At 43.5% G+C, this 19,391-nt stretch overlaps 1 protein-coding gene across 9 annotated transcripts in view; it reads right to left on the bottom strand.

The window, feature by feature from the left end:
- The window catches only part of LOC139407248 (NHS-like 1b), a 167,280-nt gene that overhangs the window by 53,800 nt on the left and 94,089 nt on the right, over positions 1-19,391 (bottom strand). For 3 of the 9 annotated variants that reach the window (XM_071150852.1, XM_071150856.1, XM_071150861.1), the window contains exon 1: positions 341-1,500. The exons of 3 other annotated variants lie outside the window; for them this stretch is intronic. In XM_071150852.1, the coding sequence (XP_071006953.1) occupies positions 341-680 (340 nt within the window). In that variant the 5' untranslated portion in view covers positions 681-1,500. Of the gene's footprint in view, positions 1-340; positions 1,501-14,949; positions 15,221-19,391 lie in introns of those variants that run through there. 3 more of the 9 variants (XM_071150860.1, XM_071150854.1, XM_071150855.1) reach the window with 3 other exon arrangements.

Below are 19,391 nucleotides of genomic sequence, written 5' to 3'. Positions count from 1 at the left end.
GCAATGATTTAGCAGCGGTGGAATATAGGGGAAACACTGCATTCACACTATAGTATAGATTAGAATATAAAGCAAAGCACTATAGACAAGTCCAAAGCCCCAGAGACTCCTCCTGCCAGGACTGACTAGAAAAACAGTAACTCTAAAGCCCAGAGATCAGTCCATAGAGGCAGAAGAGCAGTTTAATCTACCATTGCAGTCCAACAGTTCCAGCCACGTGTGTCTCAACAGCACACAACAGCCTGAACCCAACAAAACACTACTGTCTCTGTCACACAACCAGTAAAACCCTCATTCTAAAGCCGACCGACTCCAGTCTTAGTAGTGTGTTCTGTTCTACCTTGGTGAGAAGTTCTACCTTGGTGAGAAGTTCTACCTTGGCCATCCTGGTAGGTGTGTGTGTGTCCCAAGGAGCCCTTGGTCTCGGGTCCTAGCAGTCCCGGTTTGGGCGTCCACAGAGAGTCCTGTCTCTGGTGGACCTTGGTGGAGAGCAGGCGGCGTCGCAGGCTGCCCTCGGACCTACGGATGGGCCCTGAAGCATGGGGCTGGACTGGTAGGTTGTTGCCCATCTCGGAGGTGTTGTGGAAAGCCTTCTTCCCTCCCGAGTCCTCATAGCAGGCGGCCTTGTGCCAGCAGCTGACCACCGGCTTGGAGGAGAGGCACTGCACATATGCGATCATCCTCTCTCTGTCTCTAAGACCCTCGAGCCCCCCTCACTGCCCTCCCACTTGGGACAGGGGCTTGTGTGTGCGTGTGTGTCACCCTCCTATTTTCTCTCTCTAGCCCCTAGACCCTCAATAGGACTCCCCCTTCTCTCACCCCCTCTCTCCAGGAAGGATGAAGGGATGGGAGGGGCTGGTTTTCATGGTTTTAAGTTTTTGCAACCCGCAGGGGACACTCTCCTCCCTCCAGACCACAATCTCCAAAAGGCAGCCTCTCCCCCTCCCAATCTCCTCCTCTCTTTTTGTTCTGTCTTTCACTCCCTCTCTCAGGGGCTTCTATTGACTTGCATTGATTTGCCTGACAAAAGGGAGGAATATGCAGTGTCAGATTACAAGCTATATTTCCAAAACAAATACGGTGAATCTTCCAAAATCCAGCACACCTCAAAAATATCAACACCAAATCCGACTTAGCAAAAACCCCAAATCGGAAGTTTCGGTTTGAAAAAAAAAAAGTTGGATTCCAATTCCGAAGAGACCAGGAGAAATGTGGTGAAATATTCTGAGAATGTGTAAAAGTGTTTAAACAAAAGTCTCCACCCCCAGCAGGAAATAGCTGAGGTTACAATATGATTCTTCTCACGTCACAATTTTAACTTTCTCCAAAACGCTCCTCACTGGTTTTCAATACTCCAACGAAGTGTGTAGAACTCAAGAGGAACACAGTCAGGGTGTATGTGGGACGGAGACACCCTCTAGAACAAATGCAAGAGGTGATGAAAAGAGATACCCCTGGTGAATAGGTGAGTAGCAACTCTCCAGCACAAAGTGTGTGAAGGATGAGTATCGTGAGGTGAGTTTCTCCCCCTTCTTTTCTTCTCTCTCTCCAACTGACCATCAGCTTTGCCCCTTGGCCTCTCCTCCTCTCCCCCCTCCTTTATAGGTCTAATCTGTAATTCCAGATTATCTAGTCCTAGTCCCTTTACAGAGACAGCAGACACGGAGAGCACTACAGATGGACGCCATCCTGCTGCTAATTAACCCTGGTGTAACAGTCAGCCTGCCAGCGTGTGTGGCACCTCAGATGACAACTGCCAGTCATTACAGGTGTGACCTGGAGGATGCAAATAGAACCAGACAAAACACAGACAAATAGACAGACAGACAAAGAGACACACAGACACATCTAGACAACAGTTAAAGGTTTCGCATCTTCTGCAACAACGGTCCACCTGTGTGTTTTTCTAGACTAGGCCACTACATATAGAGTTGTGTGTTATTCTAGACTAGGCCACTACATATAGAGTTGTGTGTTATTCTAGACTAGGCCACTACATATAGAGTTGTGTGTTATTCTAGACTAGGCCACTACATACAGAGTTGTGTGTTATTCTAGACTAGGCCACTACATACAGAGTTGTGTGTTATTCTAGACTAGGCCACTACATATAGAGTTGTGTGTTATTCTAGACTAGGCCACTACATATAGAGTTGTGTGTTATTCTAGACTAGGCCACTACATATAGAGTTGTGTGTTATTCTAGACTAGGCCACTACATATAGAGTTGTGTGTTATTCTAGACTAGGCCACTACATACAGAGTTGTGTGTTATTCTAGACTAAGCCACTACATATAGAGTTGTGTGTTATTCTAGACTAGGCCACTACATATAGAGTTGTGTGTTATTCTAGACTAGGCCACTACATATAGAGTTGTGTGTTATTCTAGACTAGGCCACTACATACAGAGTTGTGTGTTATTCTAGACTAAGCCACTACATATAGAGTTGTGTGTTATTCTAGACTAGGCCACTACATATAGAGTTGTGTGTTATTCTAGACTAGGCCACTACATATAGAGTTGTGTGTTATTCTAGACTAGGCCACTACATATAGAGTTGTGTGTTATTCTAGACTAGGCCACTACATCTAGAGTTGTGTGTTATTCTAGACTAGGCCACTACATATAGAGTTGTGTGTATCATATGGATCAATCATCACTAATCAGATTGTTGGGGGCATTGGAGCTTAGAGCAGTGACAGAGCTGCTGACCAGCAGAGGGGGAGAGGAGATAGAATGATTGGCCAGGGAAACACACAGGCTTTATTTCATTTACACAACAGCAATGATGACTAGGCAGATTATAGAACATATAAAAGCATAGACAAACGCATGCACAAACACACCAAAATGTTGCGGGTAGAGCCTCTTCAAAAAGACTACTGACAACCCTGAACTGATGCAAGGCAGAAAAGGCAGATAGAAACAGAAATGCAGAGGAAGGGAGGGATTCACAGTAGTAACTAAATGAGAAAAAACAAACACCACACAGCAGCTCCATCTAGTGGTACAATATCATCACTTCAAGTGACATCGTCACTTCAAGGATCCATGTATGGAGTACTGTGGTAGAGAAACCAGACACTGAAAGTAACTCCACTATAACCTAATCTAGCAGAGTGTGTTTAATGGGCACTCCCGACAGTACCTCTGTCTGTCTTTATAAGGTACAGGAATGTAAGGGTGAGGTGAGGTTCTGATTCTGAGAAGACATACAGACACTGATACATACATACATACATACATACAGACAGACATACATACAGACAGACATGGTTTTAGCTCCAGGACAATGAACAGGAAACCAGTGTTCTTACATTGTCAAAGGATCTGATTAGCTTGTAAAGACACACAAACAAGCAGACTGAACAGTAACAAATATAGAGAGGAGTGAAATGATGGATAAAGGTCAAATACCATATGGAAGTAGGGTCAGTGTGTGCCCTGCCAAAGCCACAGCAGATAGCCGGGTTCACAGAGACATTAACAGAGGTTATCATTTCCATATGGAAGCCACACTGACAACACTAATACCACAGCCAAACACCAAACCCACACACGCAATGCCGGCGTGTGTGGGTTTTAACACAGGCACATCTGACTGTGTACTTAACCCCTCCCTCTGTTCCCATTCTAAACCTTGTAAGTACAGAACAAACACATATACAGTTTCATCAACACAGAGGGGTGTTGGAAAACACATACTCTCTCCCTCGGTCATATAGCTACATATCTGAAAGATACACAATCCCTCTCTCTGCGTGCATTAGATTCAACATTTTCACATGCCCAGCGGGGGGGTATAGAGTGATGCGGACAGTGGACACACTCACACATACATTAGTGGTAGCATCAGCACAATAGGGGTCGCTTGGACCAACACACAGACACATTAGCAGCCTTGCCTTTGACAGAATTAACTAAACTTTGGGGGGTTCAAACTGACACAGTGACCGGCACACACACACACACACACACACACACACACACACACACACACACACACAGTGTGTGAGTCAGTCAGGGTTCAGTACTGCATGGGTAGATAACCCCCCGGCCCAACATGCAGTGTGGCCGGTCTTTCTCAGCCCACTGGTTCTGAATGGGGATTATGGGTAGTCAGTCAGGAGGTGAGCGTGTGTGTGGTGTGTGTGTGTGTGACTACACCTCCCAGACAATGCTGTTGATGCACATGCGGGTCATCCACTGTGTGTGTGTGTGTGTGTGTCTGTGTGTAAGCACACTTGCGTGGGCCCGTGCGGGCCTTTGTGTGTGCTTGTACAGGGGGATATTACGGAAGGCTCAGAGAAAATGGTTTCCAGGGAGACCCAGGGGGCCTACATGTGGGGAGAGTGGGAAAACACCTGCATGCTGTGTTCTGTTTGTCTGAAGAATCATCATGTTGGAGTCAGCTATTGTCTAAGGAGCTCAGGCTAACAAAACTCATCCATTGTCTACAGGAGGACTATGGAAAACTCCATCCATTGTCTACAGGAGGACTATTGAAAAAAAACAAAGTATATTGTCTACAGGAGGACTATGGAAAACTTAGCCATTGTCTCAAACCAACTGTAGCGAACAGAACTCGTCCATTATCTAGAACTCCTGCTTGTCAACAGAACTCATTCGTAGTCTACAGGACTCATCCATAGTGAGAACTTGTTCTACAGAACTCAGGAGTCATCCATTGTCTTTGGAGCTTCACCTCTGTAGTCTAACCTACTTTCTGTAGCATCTTAAATAGTGAACTGAAAGTGAATAAGCTAAATAAAAACAAAGTCAAAGCTTATCAACACGTAGGGTCACTAATAGCTCTAAAACTCATCCCTCCTCCTCTAAAACTCATCCCTCCTCTAAAACTCATCCCTCATCCTCTAAAACTCATCCCTCATCCTCTAAAACTCATCCCTCATCCTCTAAAACTCATCCCTCCTCCTCTAAAACTCATGCCTCCTCCTCTAAAACTCATGCCTCCTCCTCTAAAACTCATCCCTCCTCCTCTAAAACTCATCCCTCATCCTCTAAAACTCATCCCTCATCCTCTAAAACTCATCCCTCATCCTCTAAAACTCATCCCTCCTCCTCTAAAACTCATGCCTCCTCCTCTAAAACTCATCCCTCCTCATCTAAAACTCATCCCTCATCCTCTAAAACTCATGCCTCATCCTCTAAAACTCATGCCTCATCCTCTAAAACTCATCCCTCCTCCTCTAAAACTCATCCCTCATCCTCTAAAACTCATCCCTCATCCTCTAAAACTCATCCCTCATCCTCTAAAACTCATCCCTCCTCCTCTAAAACTCACCCCTCCTCCTCTAAAACTCATCCCTCATCCTCTAAAACTCATCCCCCCTCCTCTAAAACTCATCCCTCCTCCTCTAAAACTCATCCCTCATCCTCTAAAACTCATGCCCCCTCCTCTAAAACTCATCCCTCCTCCTCTAAAACTCATCCCTCCTCTAAAACTTATCCTTCATCCTCTAAAACTCATGCCTCCTCCTCTAAAACTCATCCCTCATCCTCTAAAACTCATGCCTCCTCCTCTAAAACTCATGCCTCCTCCTCTAAAACTCATGCCTCCTCCTCTAAAACTCATCCCTCATCCTCTAAAACTCATCCCTCATCCTCTAAAACTCATCCCTCCTCCTCTAAAACTCACCCCTCCTCCTCTAAAACTCATCCCTCATCCTCTAAAACTCATCCCCCCTCCTCTAAAACTCATCCCTCCTCCTCTAAAACTCATCCCTCCTCCTCTAAAACTCATCCCTCATCCTCTAAAACTCATGCCCCCTCCTCTAAAACTCATCCCTCCTCCTCTAAAACTCATCCCTCCTCTAAAACTTATCCTTCATCCTCTAAAACTCATGCCTCCTCCTCTAAAACTCATCCCTCATCCTCTAAAACTCATGCCTCCTCCTCTAAAACTCATGCCTCCTCCTCTAAAACTCATGCCTCCTCCTCTAAAACTCATCCCTCATCCTCTAAAACTCATGCCTCCTCCTCTAAAACTCATCCCTCCTCCTCTAAAACGCATCCCTCTAATAATAATAGAGGGATGCGTTTAATAATAACTCTAGTAGCTCTAAAACTCAGATCAGACTGGCCTGGTCCTCCATACAGGCTGTGATGAGGGTGTTAAATGCCATCACAGGTTATTCATAGGTCTGGACCCAGCCACTAACATGGAGAGACAACACCTGACCCTATCCCAAGAGTGTATGGAACTCACAGACACATTGCTTAAATTCACACTCACATACACACTCTCACGTAAAACATGACCATCCCCAAATGTGTTACTTTATATCAATGAGCAAACTTGTGCATGTGCTCATAAGTGCATGTGCTCATCATTACACATACCCACACTCATGCACACACCTCTATAACACATGTTTGCTACACACGCCTGAGATTCACAATGGACACCAGAGGGAGAAGTTGACAGACTTTACACTGTTTTAGCTTCACACTGTAATCAGTCACGGCGTGAATCTCCATACATGACCATCTATCTACTGCTCTACACCTAACCCACTGCCATCAACTTCTACACAGAGAACTCAGTTACAGCAGAGGCAATCTATTCTAAACCCAAAACAACAATTGTATCATGAAGTACAGCGCCTTCAGAAAATATTCATACCTCTTGAATTACTGCACATTTTGTTGTGTTACAGCCTAAATTCAAAACTGGTTAAAAAACAATGTCCTTACCCATTTATACACAATTCCGCATAATGACAAAGTGAAAACATGGTTTTAGATTTTTTTGCAAAATTTATTGAAAATGAAATATGAAAAATGTTGTGTTGATTTGCCACAAACATAACACTTTGTATTCAGGACATAAAGTGCATTTCTTTGCTACATGTTGCAGTTTTACTTTAGTGCCTTATTGCATACAGGATGCATGTTTAGGAAAATTTTTATTCTGTACAGGCTTCCTTATTTTCACTCTGTCATTTAGGGTAGTATTGTGGAGTAACTACAATGTTGTAGATCCATCCTCAGTTTTCTCCAATCACAGCCATTACACACTGTGTAACTGTTATAAAGTTACCATTGGCCTCATGGTAAAATCCCTGAGTGGTTTCCTTCCTCTCCGGCAACTGGGTTAGGAATTACTCCTGCATCTTTGCAGTAACTGGGTGTATTGATTAGAGGTCGACCGATTGTGATTTTTCAACGCCGATACTGATTATTGGAGGACCAAAAAAAGCCGATACCGATCAATCTTTATATTTTATTTGTAATAATGACAATTACAACAATACTGAATGAACACTTATTTTAACTTAATATAATACATCAATAAAATCAATTTAGTCTCAAATAAATAATCAAACATGTTCAATTTAGTTTAAATAATTCAAAAGTGTGGGAGAAGTAAAAGTGCAATATATGCCATGTAAAACAGCTAACGTTTGAGTTCCTTGCTCAGAACATGAGAACATATGAAAGTTGGTGGTTCCTTTTAACATGAGACTTCAATATTCCAAGGTAAGAGGTTTTAGGTTGTAGTTAATATAGTATTTATAGGACTATTTCTCTCTATACCATTTGTATTTCCTATACCTTTGACTATTGGATGTTCTTATAGGCACTTTAGTATTGCCAGTGTAACAGTATAGCTTCCGTCCTTCTCCTCGCCCCTACCTGGGCTTGAACCAGGAACACATCGACAACAACCACACTCGAAGCAACGTTACCCATCGCTCCACAAAAGCCGCGGCCCTTGCAGAGCAAGGGGAACAACTACTTCAAGTCTCAGAGCAAGTGACGTTTGAAACGCTATTAGCGCGCACCCCGCTAACTAGCTAGCCATTTCACATTGGTTACACCAGCCATTAGGCTGATAGGCTTGAAGTCATAAACAGTGCTGTGCTTGTGAAGAGCTGCTGGCAAAACACACGAAAGTGCCGTTTGAATGAATGCTTACGAGCATGCTGGTGCCTACCATCGCTCAGTCAGACTGCTCTATCAAATCATAGACTTAATTATAACATAATAACACACAGAAATACGAGCCTTTGTTCATTAATATGGTCGAATCCGGAAACTATAATTTCAAAAACAAAACGTTTATTATTTCAGTGAAATACGGAGCTGTTCGGTATTTTATCTACGGATGGCATCCCTAAGTCTAAATATTCTTGTTACATTGCACAACCTTCAATGTTATGTCATAATTACGTAAAATTGTGGCAAATTAGTTCGCAATGAGCCAGGCGGCCCAAACTGTTGCATATACCCTGACTCTGCGTGCAATGAACGCAAGAGAAGTGACACAATTTCACCTGGTTAATATTGCCTGCTAACCTGGATTTCTTTTAGCTAAATATGCAGGTTTAAAAATAAATACTTCTGTGTATTGATTTTAAGAAAGGCATTGGTGTTTATGGTTAGGTACAGTCGTCCAACGATTGTGCTTTTTTCGCAAATGCGCTTCTGTTAAATCATCCCCCAGCGTTGCATCGATTACATGCAACACAGGACACGCTAGATAAACTAGTAATATCATCAACCATGTGTAGTTAACTAGTGATTATGATTGATTGATATTTTTTTTTATATAAGGTAAGTTTAATGCTAGCTAGCAACTTACCTTGGCTTCTTACTGCATTCGCGTAACAGGCAGTCTCCTCGTGGAGTGCAACGAGAGGCAGGTGGTTATAGCGTTGGACTAGTTAACTGTAAGGTTGCAAGATTGGATCCCCCGAGCTGACAAGGTGAAAATCTGTCGTTCTGCCCCTGAACAAGGCAGTTCCTAGGCCGTCATTGAAAATAAGAACGTGTTCTTAACTGATTTTTTTTGTGTTTTTTTGTTGTTGAATTTTACCCCTTTTTCTCCCAATTTTGTGGTATACAATTGTTTTAGTAGCTACTATCTTGTCTCATCGCTACAACTCCAGTACAGGCTCGGGAGAGACGAAGGTTGAAAGTCATTCGTCCTCCGATACACAACCCAAACAAGCCGCACTGCTTCTTTACACAGTGCCATCCAGCCCGGAAGCACCATGTGTCAGAGGAAACACCGTGCACCTGGCAACCTTGGTTAGCGCGCACTGCGCCCGGCCCGCCACAGGAGTCGCTGGTGCGCGATGAAACAAGGATATCCCTGCCGGCCAAACCGTCCCTAACCCGGACGACGCTAGGCCAATTGTGCGTCGCCCCACGGGCCTCCCGGTCACGGCCGGTTATGACAGAGCCTGGGCGCGAATCCAGAGTCTCTGGTGGCACAGCTGGGGCTGCAGTACAGCGCCCTTAACCACTGCGCCACCCGGGAGGCCCGTTCTTAACTGACTTGCCTAGTTAAATAAAGGTATAAAACTATCGTAAAAATAATAATAAAATGTTAAAAAAAATTGGCAAAATCGGTGCCCAAAAATAGAGATTTCCGATTGTTATGAAAACTTGAAATCGGCCCTAATTAATCGGCCATTCCGATCAATCGGTCGACCTCTAGTATTGATACACCATTCAAAGTGTAATTAATAGCTTCACCATGCTCAAATGGATATTCAATGTCTGCTGTTTTTTTAACCCATCTACCAATAGGTGCCCTTGTTTGCAAGGGATTGGGAAACCCTCCCTGGTCTTTGTGATTGAATCTGTGTTTGACATTCACTGCTCGACTGAGGGACTCTACAGAGAATTGTATGTGTGGGGTACAGAGATGAGGTAGTCATTCAAATATCACGTTAAACACCAATACTGCACACAGAGCCAGTCCATGCAACTTATTATGCAAATGTTTACTCCTGAACTTATTTAGGCTTGCCATAACAAAGAGGTTGAACACTAGTGGTTAGAGCGTTGGGCCAGTAACCGGAAGGTTGCTGAATCGAATCTCCGAGCTGACAAAGTAAAACAAATCTGTCATTCTGCCGCTGAGCAAGGCAGTAACCCACTGTTCCACGAAGACATGGATGTCGATTAAGGCAGCCCCCCACACCTCTCTGCTTCAGAGGGGATGGGTTAAATGCGGAAGACACATTTCAGTTGAATACATTTAGTTGGACAACTGACTAGGCATCCACCTTTCCTTTCCCTTATTGACTGAAGAGATTTTAGCTCATACATTTTAATTAATTTGTAAAAATGTAGTGTCCAAAACATATGACCACCTGCTCTTTCTATGACATAGACTGACCAGGTGAATCCAGGTGAAAGTTATGATCCCCTATTGATGTCACTTGTTAAATCCACTTCAAATCAGTGTAGATGAAGGGGAAGAGACAGGTTAAAGAAGGATTTTTAAGCCTTGAGACATGGATTGTGTATGTGCTCCATTCAGAGGGTGAATGGGCAAGACAAAGGATTGAAGTGCCTATGAACGGGGTATAGTAAGTAGTAAATGCCAGGCGCACTGGTTTGTGTCAAAAACTGCAATGCTGCTGGGTTTTTCATGCTCAACAGTTTCCCGTGTGTATCAAGAATGGTCCAGCTCCCAAAGGACATCCAGTCAACTTGACACAACTGTGGGAAGTATTGGAGGCAACATGGGTCAGCATTCTTGTAGAACGCTTGACACCTTGTAGAGTGCATGCCCTGATGAATTGAGTCTGTTCTGAGGGCAAAAGGGGGATGCCACTCAATATTAGGAAGGTGTTCTTAATGTTTTGTACACTCAGCGTGTGTCTAAGCTGTGACCACTAATACAACGGGCTAACCATAGTAGCATAAAACTAGGGATGCACTGATATGACATTTTTGGCTGATATCAATATCAAATATCTTCATGCCAAAATACGCGACACCAATATTTTAAATTTAAACATTCTAGTACAGTTAAATAGTTGAAACACACACACACAAAAAGTTATTTTGTTGGCATTTACATTTGTCCCCATTACCAGTAAAATACAATCAAAACCTATTTCTTTCACTTACTTGCTGTGCTGTTTCATTGTTCATTTGTTCAGTCGTTTTATTGTCAACCAGGATTTCATCATACATGTCAAGCAGTGGTTTTAGCTCTGTCTGTCCATGGCCTCTTCTGTCGTGGGTCCTCTTCCTCGGTGCTCACTGTCACTGTGTTCGTTTCCATCTTGTCCAGCTGTGTCTAACATTTCACGTAAACCCTGTTTCTTGTCTGCATCGAAGTAGCGGTCCTTGTACATAGCATCGAGCATGGTCGCGACACAGTAAGAGGCTCAGAGAGAATGTCACCGAATCTCTTGTTCACAGTCTCGAGTACTTTTGCAAGTTTTAACCCCACGGTCTGTGTTGGCAGTTGTTGATCAGGAGTTTCAATGCCATGACAGAGGGTATCACGTCTGCTGCAGACGCAGTTGTTGAGCTTGTTTCTCCAGTGAGTTGTTCGAATGGAGCTAGGAGTGTGTTCATGTTTTCAATGAGAGTCCACTGGTTTGTACCGACTGTTGCAGGTAACTCAGTCAGCTGTGTACACGCCAAGCACTCGTTTTTGTTCCAGCAGGCTCTCCATGTAAAAAGTACTGTTCCATCTGGTGGAAAGGTCTTGCTTTCGTTTGCACTCCAAGCTGCTCCTGTAGTATTGCTTGCAGTCGGCTGTATGCAAGCTGTGTGTTTAACATGACGTACTATCTTCCTACCTGTTGCCACTGTGTCAGATATGCTGCGTTGGGCCAGAACACCTTTGTTCACAGCCAGTTGCAGCATGTGTCCCATGCATGGCAAAGACTATCATCGCTGGTCCAAATGTCAGTCGAGAAGCTAATAGCAGGTAGCTCATGGATGTGCATTTCAACAAGTGTGTAACTCCGGTAGGGCAACATCTGAAAAATAGCGCCTACTTGGTAGTGTGTACCGGGGCTCGAAGTTCTCGACCAGTCGGCGAAAGCTAACATCATCCATTTTGGCGTTAATGGATTTTGGCTTTGAGTTGTCTCGCTGAAATTCTCTTACTCTTTCAAATGACTGCTCGACTTGAACTTGTTAAATTGTTGGAAGTGTGTGCTTAGTTTTTTTCGGCTTTTGTTCTAACTAGTCGCTGAACGTCTGGGGGTGAAGCACTTTCGAATGAGTAATTAGGTTTGTGGTATTGAAAGATTTCACTTTCTCCCCTCAGGAAATAATAGCAGCACAAACATTGCATATGGCCTTTCTGTTATCTTCCTTTGAAACTTCAAATTAGATCCACACAGCAGACATTGTGGACTAGGTTAGGAATACTGTGTTGCACGTGTAGTGCTGTATTTTTCGTGGCGTCATTACGTCATACAGGTATCAGCTTTGACATTGGTTTTGCACATCGGCGTTAAACTATACATAGAGCCGATGTCAAAGTTGCCATTTTTAGCTAATATCGGCCAATTCCGATATGCTTACCAATATATCTTGCATCCCTACATAAAACCGAACTATTCCCTGCCTACATAATAGCCACTAGGCAGCTTAACCCACATGGCAGAAGGGGCAGAGGAGAGAGATTTCCTGTATTTCCTTTACTGTACTGGGAACATCTGCCCTCTCTTTGCGCTCACCAGACCGTCACATCAGCAGGATTAATGAAACATCACCCAAACTAAGTAAAATAGACAGATTTAATAAGATGTTAGACAAGGCAACTAAAAACACAACACCAAGCACAGACCAGTTCCCTTTTGGTCCCTAGCCCCTTCTATCTTTGGTGTTGTTCACATAATAAAGGTCTGAATTGGTGAGAAGAGAGCAATATGGTCTTAGTTTCACTTGTTGTCCTAGCCTGGACAGAGCCGCCAGAATCATTTGCCTTCAGTACCGTCTGAATTGGAACATCGGGTGACATCTTAGTTCTACAAGAAATTAGATTCACTTTACAAGGCAGACATGTTGCATACTCAACCTGGAGCTTCTGGATTACTCGCTGTAAATGTTCAATTCTAGGATACAACAGCCTGATGGGGTCTAACATAAAACCCATCAACTGCTTGGCCACCAGTCCATTCCACTAACCCCTCCTACACAACCACCATATTACATTTGTACGAGACACGGTAGGTAATGTGATAAATACAGACTTACGAAGCCAACCATTCCCCATAACATGCCAAGAGCTTACAGTAAATTAAAGAGCTGGGATTTACCGTGGTACTGAGGGGTAAAGTCAAGTTAGGATAGATAACCACATTTTAACTAACATTACCAGCCTTACTCCTGCTCTGGGGTGGAAAGATGTAGGGCGACTGCCCAAAACACCCCTCATCTTCAATCTGGCAACCCATATAGCTCTAACCTGGCAACCCAAATGGCTCTGAACATTCACCAACTGTGTAGAGCAGAGACCAGGCTTTGTGGAATCTATCTCCGACTACATCGATTCGCACAATTATGAAACGCCCACCTTGTATCGATGTTTGTCCTCTGTAGTTGCGTGCCTTTCTTTGTTTGCTGAAATCCATACTTTTTCAATAAAACGTTAATCAAATACAACCACCGAATCTCCCTTGTTGAGATTTAATTGGCACATTTGCACTGAGTTGCCATCTTAGAGCAACAGCAATGAGCAAACAGTCAATGGTTCTATTTGATTAAAGTTTATTGAAAAAGTATGGATTTCAGGAAACAAAGGCACACAACTACAGAGGACAAACATATGTAAAAGTTGAGCATTTCATGATTTACATTTTTTTGAAGTATTGACCATGGGTGAATCGATGTAGTCGGAACTAAATTCCACAATGCCTGGTCTCAGCTCCACGCCATTGGGAAAGGTCATCAGAAACTTCCTTCACCATGGAGAAGAGTTTAGTCCGCTACCTCAAACCCAGACTGGTAGGGCCAGTCCAAGTAGACGAGGAAGAGCTGCCGGGTGATGTGGAATAGATAATCAGTACAGTGCTACTGATAACGTCTGGTTTGCTGTCATAATGTAAAGTACATTGGGGTTCTGTGACAGACAGTTTAAGAGTACTTCACATTCTAAATCAAAGCAGGATTAGATGATGGTGACCTCATTGCCACCTCGGCCAATCACAGCTCAGCCTCTTCAGATACAGAGGTGGCAGACGCTGCCATCCAGGAACATTTAAAAGTTTGGAACATGTGCCACAGGAGGTGCCAATGAGGTGCTTAGTGTGTGCCAACCGAGGTGCCACTAGTTTGCCAGTGTTTTTCCATGACCCAGTGCCTACAGCTAATCAAATCAATGCCTGCGCATGTCTGCTCTGCCCCTGGCTATGGCAGTGTGTTTGTAAAAGAGAAAAAAATAAAGAAATTTGACCCCAAAAAAAAAAGAGTGCGAGAGGGAGAAAGATAATACAAGAGACATCAATTAGAGAATGAGACAGAGGTATAAAAAAAAAACACTGAATGAAGGAGAGAGAGAGAAAGACCGATCTATAGAGAATAGCAGAGAGCTGTGAGTGTAGAGCTTTTCTGTTGTCCTTTCTGTTGCTGCTCTGCCCTGCCCGGCTGAGCCCAGCGCTGCCTGGCCAACACATGGCGCCACTCTGCAGCACAGGACAGCACTACAGCAACTGCTGCCCTCCCTCCCTGGCAGCTGCCAATGTGAAAGAGGAACACACTCCACAGTCCACACGGCACTTAAAATACCCTCCATTCTACTTTACTCAGACATATTGAACACACATATGCTGACCACACACACAACACATTCCATAGTAGGCAGCGCTGAAACGTTCTTTCAAGTTTAAACAGACACACTAGACAGATGTTCACATAAAAATCTAACAACGGATCAAAGCAACACTTTTAATAGATTACAACTTGAATCTACTCAACTTCTCTTCCTCACTTCCCTCAATATAGGAAGAGATGGAGAAAGAGTATGACAGAGAAAGAGAGAAGGAAAGAAAGTAAACTCCCTACAGTATAAAGGAAAACAAAGGAAGACATGTGGAGAAGAAACCACTGTGACCGAAAGGAGAGAAGTTTTCCGTCCGGGAAAAGAGATGGGGTTAAACCTTCCCTTTGTCTCCGAACTCGGATGGAAAAGTTCCACACTCAGATTGGTCCTACCTTTCAGACAGAACATGGCTTTTCCTTAAGTTCCACAGACATCCACAGAGGTGTTGAATGAAGTGGTCAGACCCAGTCCTTGAGCTACTCCCTACTTTTCTGTCCTCTCTTTTTCTTTCTTTAACCCCTTCTTTCCCTCCCTCTCTCTCCCTCACTCTGCACCCCTCTGTCAACGTGCTTACACACAGACCCACGGACCCAGACACTCACACACACTCTTCTCTCTCTCGCCCCATCTCTCTCTCTCTCTCTCCCTGACACATACACAGACTCACAGTGGCAGCCAGCCAACGCATGCACCGCAGGAAACTGCTTTACAAACCCCACTCTCCCCTTCCCATCGCTCTCCCCCTCTTCCACACTGACAATCCACCTCTCTCTACCCCTCCCCCTAACTGAAAAAGTAGGCAGATAGAAGGTCTGCCTCACTCACAGCTCCAACTATCCCACCCCCCTTTTATCACACACATTTAAGCCCATTTAAGCACACAGTGTTATGTGTGTACTTGTTTGGCATTTTACTGCACTGTTAGGAGCTAGTAACACAAGCATTTATTTCACTGCACCCGCTATAACATTTTCTAAACTGTGTATGCGACAAACCCACTTTGGACACACAAACACACACACCAGTTATTCACGCACACACACACACACACACACAACCATTGGGGTTGGCTGGGGTGTGTGATTGTTCTGAAGTTGGTCCGTCAGCAGTTGGCAGGGGGCCCGGCTCGAGCCTGCCCATTGTGCTGTGATCAAACATAATCGCTTAATCCCCCCCAACTCAACTGTTTGTTATCAAAACCAGCCACGTCCACTGACGCATCCAGGGACCTCAGCGCTCCGAGCCGGACGTACAGAGTACAGCCTGGCCACACGAGCAATAGACACAGTACTTACTGACTCACTGATTGACCGTGGTCACATGACTGTCTCAAAATCCTGGGATTCAACTAGTTTCCTTTCATATTGACAGTTAATATTAGCCTGAGTGTGTAAGATGTGTCCAAAGTATACCCAATAGCCTAGGGTTATTCAAATTCTCTGACACAATATTTTGGCTGAACATAGTGTGGTATCGTGGTACTGTACAAATTCATGACCATGTTAGTTTATCAATGACTGATTCCATTTTCTGGCTGTTTTCCTCAGGAGGTCCACTAGAAAGGCTGAGGGTTCACCTTTGACAGCTACTGTACCTTGGTGTGCTGTGACAAAACGTCCCCAGCTGGCTGTGGCATGTGAAAGCTGATCGGAGGAATGCCAAACACTCTCGCCCTTCAGAGGAAGGGGGCTGAGTGGTGTATATCATGAGGCATAGCGGACATAACAGTAAGCATCGTTAGGACACCAAACATCCACACTTGCATCCTCACCGAGACAAAACAACCATCCATTCTCTAGCTGGGACCCTAGAAGCTGAATATGCACCCTTGGGATCGACCCACCCTTGGGATCGACCCACCCTTGGGACCCAGTAAAAATGTCCAATAAACCCTAAACAGCCAGGAACAAAGATGAAAACAGAAAAATAGTGTATAAATCATGGAGTGTCACTGTCGGTTAAAACAGAGTTTGTCTGTGGACTAAAACGCTGACTGGACCAGACATTGATTTCCAATGAAAACCTCTAATGGCCTTCTCTTAGACTGGTGAACCCATTAGCTGCTGTCTCTAACATGGTGGAGAGGTATAGCTTGTTATGCGAGCTAAGAGCTCCACAACACTATTCACAATTAATTAGTCAAGTCGGTTGGGAGAAATAACCAGATGCAGACATAATCAACTGGTTTGGGTATTAAAACTAGTTTAAATGCTAATTTTCTATCTTAAATGCTAATGTCACTCAACAATGAGTTTGCGCCAACCACAATGGTAGAGAAGCACAATGGATCCTCCTAGAATCAGAATAGTTGAGAAGGTTTTGTGGGCATGCTTTGTGGAATGGTTTGTCACACCCAGAGGGGGATTTGGGGAAGAGGAGAAATCAATGACTAAAAGCCCAAAGCACTGTGCCCACATCACGACAATGTCAAAATGTTGTGTCCTATTTTGTAAAGAAGTGTGTGTGTGTGCTCACACAGAAAATGTCACATGAGATTTGTCCTGTGAGAAAAATGTCCTGTGCGTGTGTCAATCCCACGGTGGTGCAGGTTGCATGTTGTGATACGTCTGCCAGTACCAGGTGCTGTCCATTACTGTCTGATTAGTGTGTGTGAGAGGGCTCTTCTGCATGAGCGAGTGTGTGAAATGAGAATTCCACAAAAAACACAACCCTGAAAATAACCCACCGCTACAAATACACAAACTTGGAACAGACCAACAAACACACCAGTAAAAATGTAACACGAATGAGACACAATTTTCCAAAATGGAAACTGAACAGGGGTCTGCTCAAACCTTCAAAATTGCATCCTCCTTGAAAGTGATCACTGATCTGACATGGCTGAATGGGGGAAAGGCAGTAGGTTTGGAGGTGTGGAAATCTCTTTTCTAATCCAATCATGTACAGATCAGTGGTTCACTAAAGGAATGGAGGAAGCAAGAATGCATTAAAGACAGTCCAACAGCCTATATTTCTAGCTGATCGTCACAACATCTAACTCTGGTCATTTCCATGTAAAAGGATCCGTGAGCAGCAACATGGAAAGTTCATAGGACCATGCCAAATTGGGTGTCGAATGAAAGCTAAGAGTATATATCTATTTTTTTTTTTAATTAAGGCGTATAAAAAAAATCTACCATTTTCCATCCTACAAATGAGGAATAAGTAAAGGCTTTGATTTCTGGATAAACAGATGGAAAAGGGGTCTTAGAAAACATCTACCAGAAAATCAGAACTACATAAAAACAACAACGTTGAAGTAAAGACCACTGGCAACTAACATCAACACTTATATTCAGTGTCTAATAAATATTTCTGCCTCCTGTTTAAGAAACATTGCCTTGTGCCTTGACATTTCATTACCAAACATCTACACATCTTTAAGATATTTTCTGATTTCTCTCCCTCATGAGGATCATGACAGTTCACAGAGCCGACAAGTAAAGGTAGACCTATCAATTAATTTATACATTTTGTTTACGAATTATTAAGTGATTCAAACGTTAAATCCCGTTACCAAATCGGTAACGAAATTTCTGAAAAATCGGTAAATGGAATTTCTGCAATTCAACTGGTTACATAGAAATCATAGTAGTTACAAACCACAGTTGGGTTCACAAGTTTGGAGAGCACAGTACAGCAAAGTAGTATACAGTTCAGCACAATACAGTATAGTACACAGAGCACACTAGAGTTGAGTACATTATAATGTATTGTACTCTGTACTCTACTCAGGAGGCTGCTGAGGGATCATAATGGCTGGAATTGAGTAAATCAAATGGAATCAAACATGTGTTTGATGTATTTCATACGATTCCACCTTTTCATCTCCAGCCATTACCATGAGCCCGTCCTCCCCAATTAAGATGCCACCAACCTCCTGTGACTCTTTATACTGTGACTCTACTATACTTTACTTTGAGGTCCAAATTTGTGAAACAAAGACGTCTACTATTTGTTCAGATTTGGTCCTGTCCGGACCAACCAAATGTTGTCTCGTTTGGGGGCAGAGCTCATTAAATTAATAGTCAGTGTGTAGAATAATACACAAATATGCAAAGGAGGATATTGTACATTTCTACTTTTGTGTTCCTATTTAGGATACAGCACCATGAAGAGAATGACCTTCATATCCATTATGACGCATTTCTGTGCAGTACAGATCAGGAATGACATTCATTTACCGTAATTCTGTTACCGGGTGTAAATCCACTTCACTTACTGTAGTTCAATAACCAAAATATATTTTTTCAAAGTCTGTCGCGTCATAGCTGACACACCATTATTTCTGCAGACATCGTTGAATCTTCATTCTGAGTTTTGGAAAACATGGACACAAAACGGAGATTTGACCAAAATGCTCTTACCAAACGTTGCGCATCTGCACAGTTCTTCCAGTAAATGTGTTCTTGTACAATTTTCTGTGTAAATTGTTAAAAGTAGTCATTGTGTATAGAGTTGTATGATTTGTTCAACTTTGAAATCAATGTTTTTTGTTTGGCAGCGCAATTCCGTTACTGTGGAATTGTCCCTCTTCCGTTACTGTGGAATTGTCCCTATTCCGTTACTGTGGAATTGCCCCTCTTCCGTTACTGTGGAATTGCCCCTATTCCGTTACTGTGGAATTGCCCCTATTCCGTTACTGTGGAATTGCCCCTCTTCCGTTACTGTGGAATTGTCCCTCTTCCGTTACTGTGGAATTGTCCCTCTTCCGTTACTGTGGAATTGTCCCTCTTCCGTTACTGTGGAATTGTCCCTCTTCCGTTACTGTGGAATTGCCCCTCTTCCGTTACTGTGGAATTGCCCCTCTTCCGTTACTGTGGAATTGTCCCTC

The sequence above is a fragment of the Oncorhynchus clarkii genome, chromosome 4 (genome assembly GCF_045791955.1).
Source record: "Oncorhynchus clarkii lewisi isolate Uvic-CL-2024 chromosome 4, UVic_Ocla_1.0, whole genome shotgun sequence".
Lineage (NCBI taxonomy): Eukaryota > Metazoa > Chordata > Actinopteri > Salmoniformes > Salmonidae > Oncorhynchus > Oncorhynchus clarkii.
Note: the sequence above shows the minus strand (reverse complement) of the source record. Positions and strands in the feature narration are given on the sequence as shown.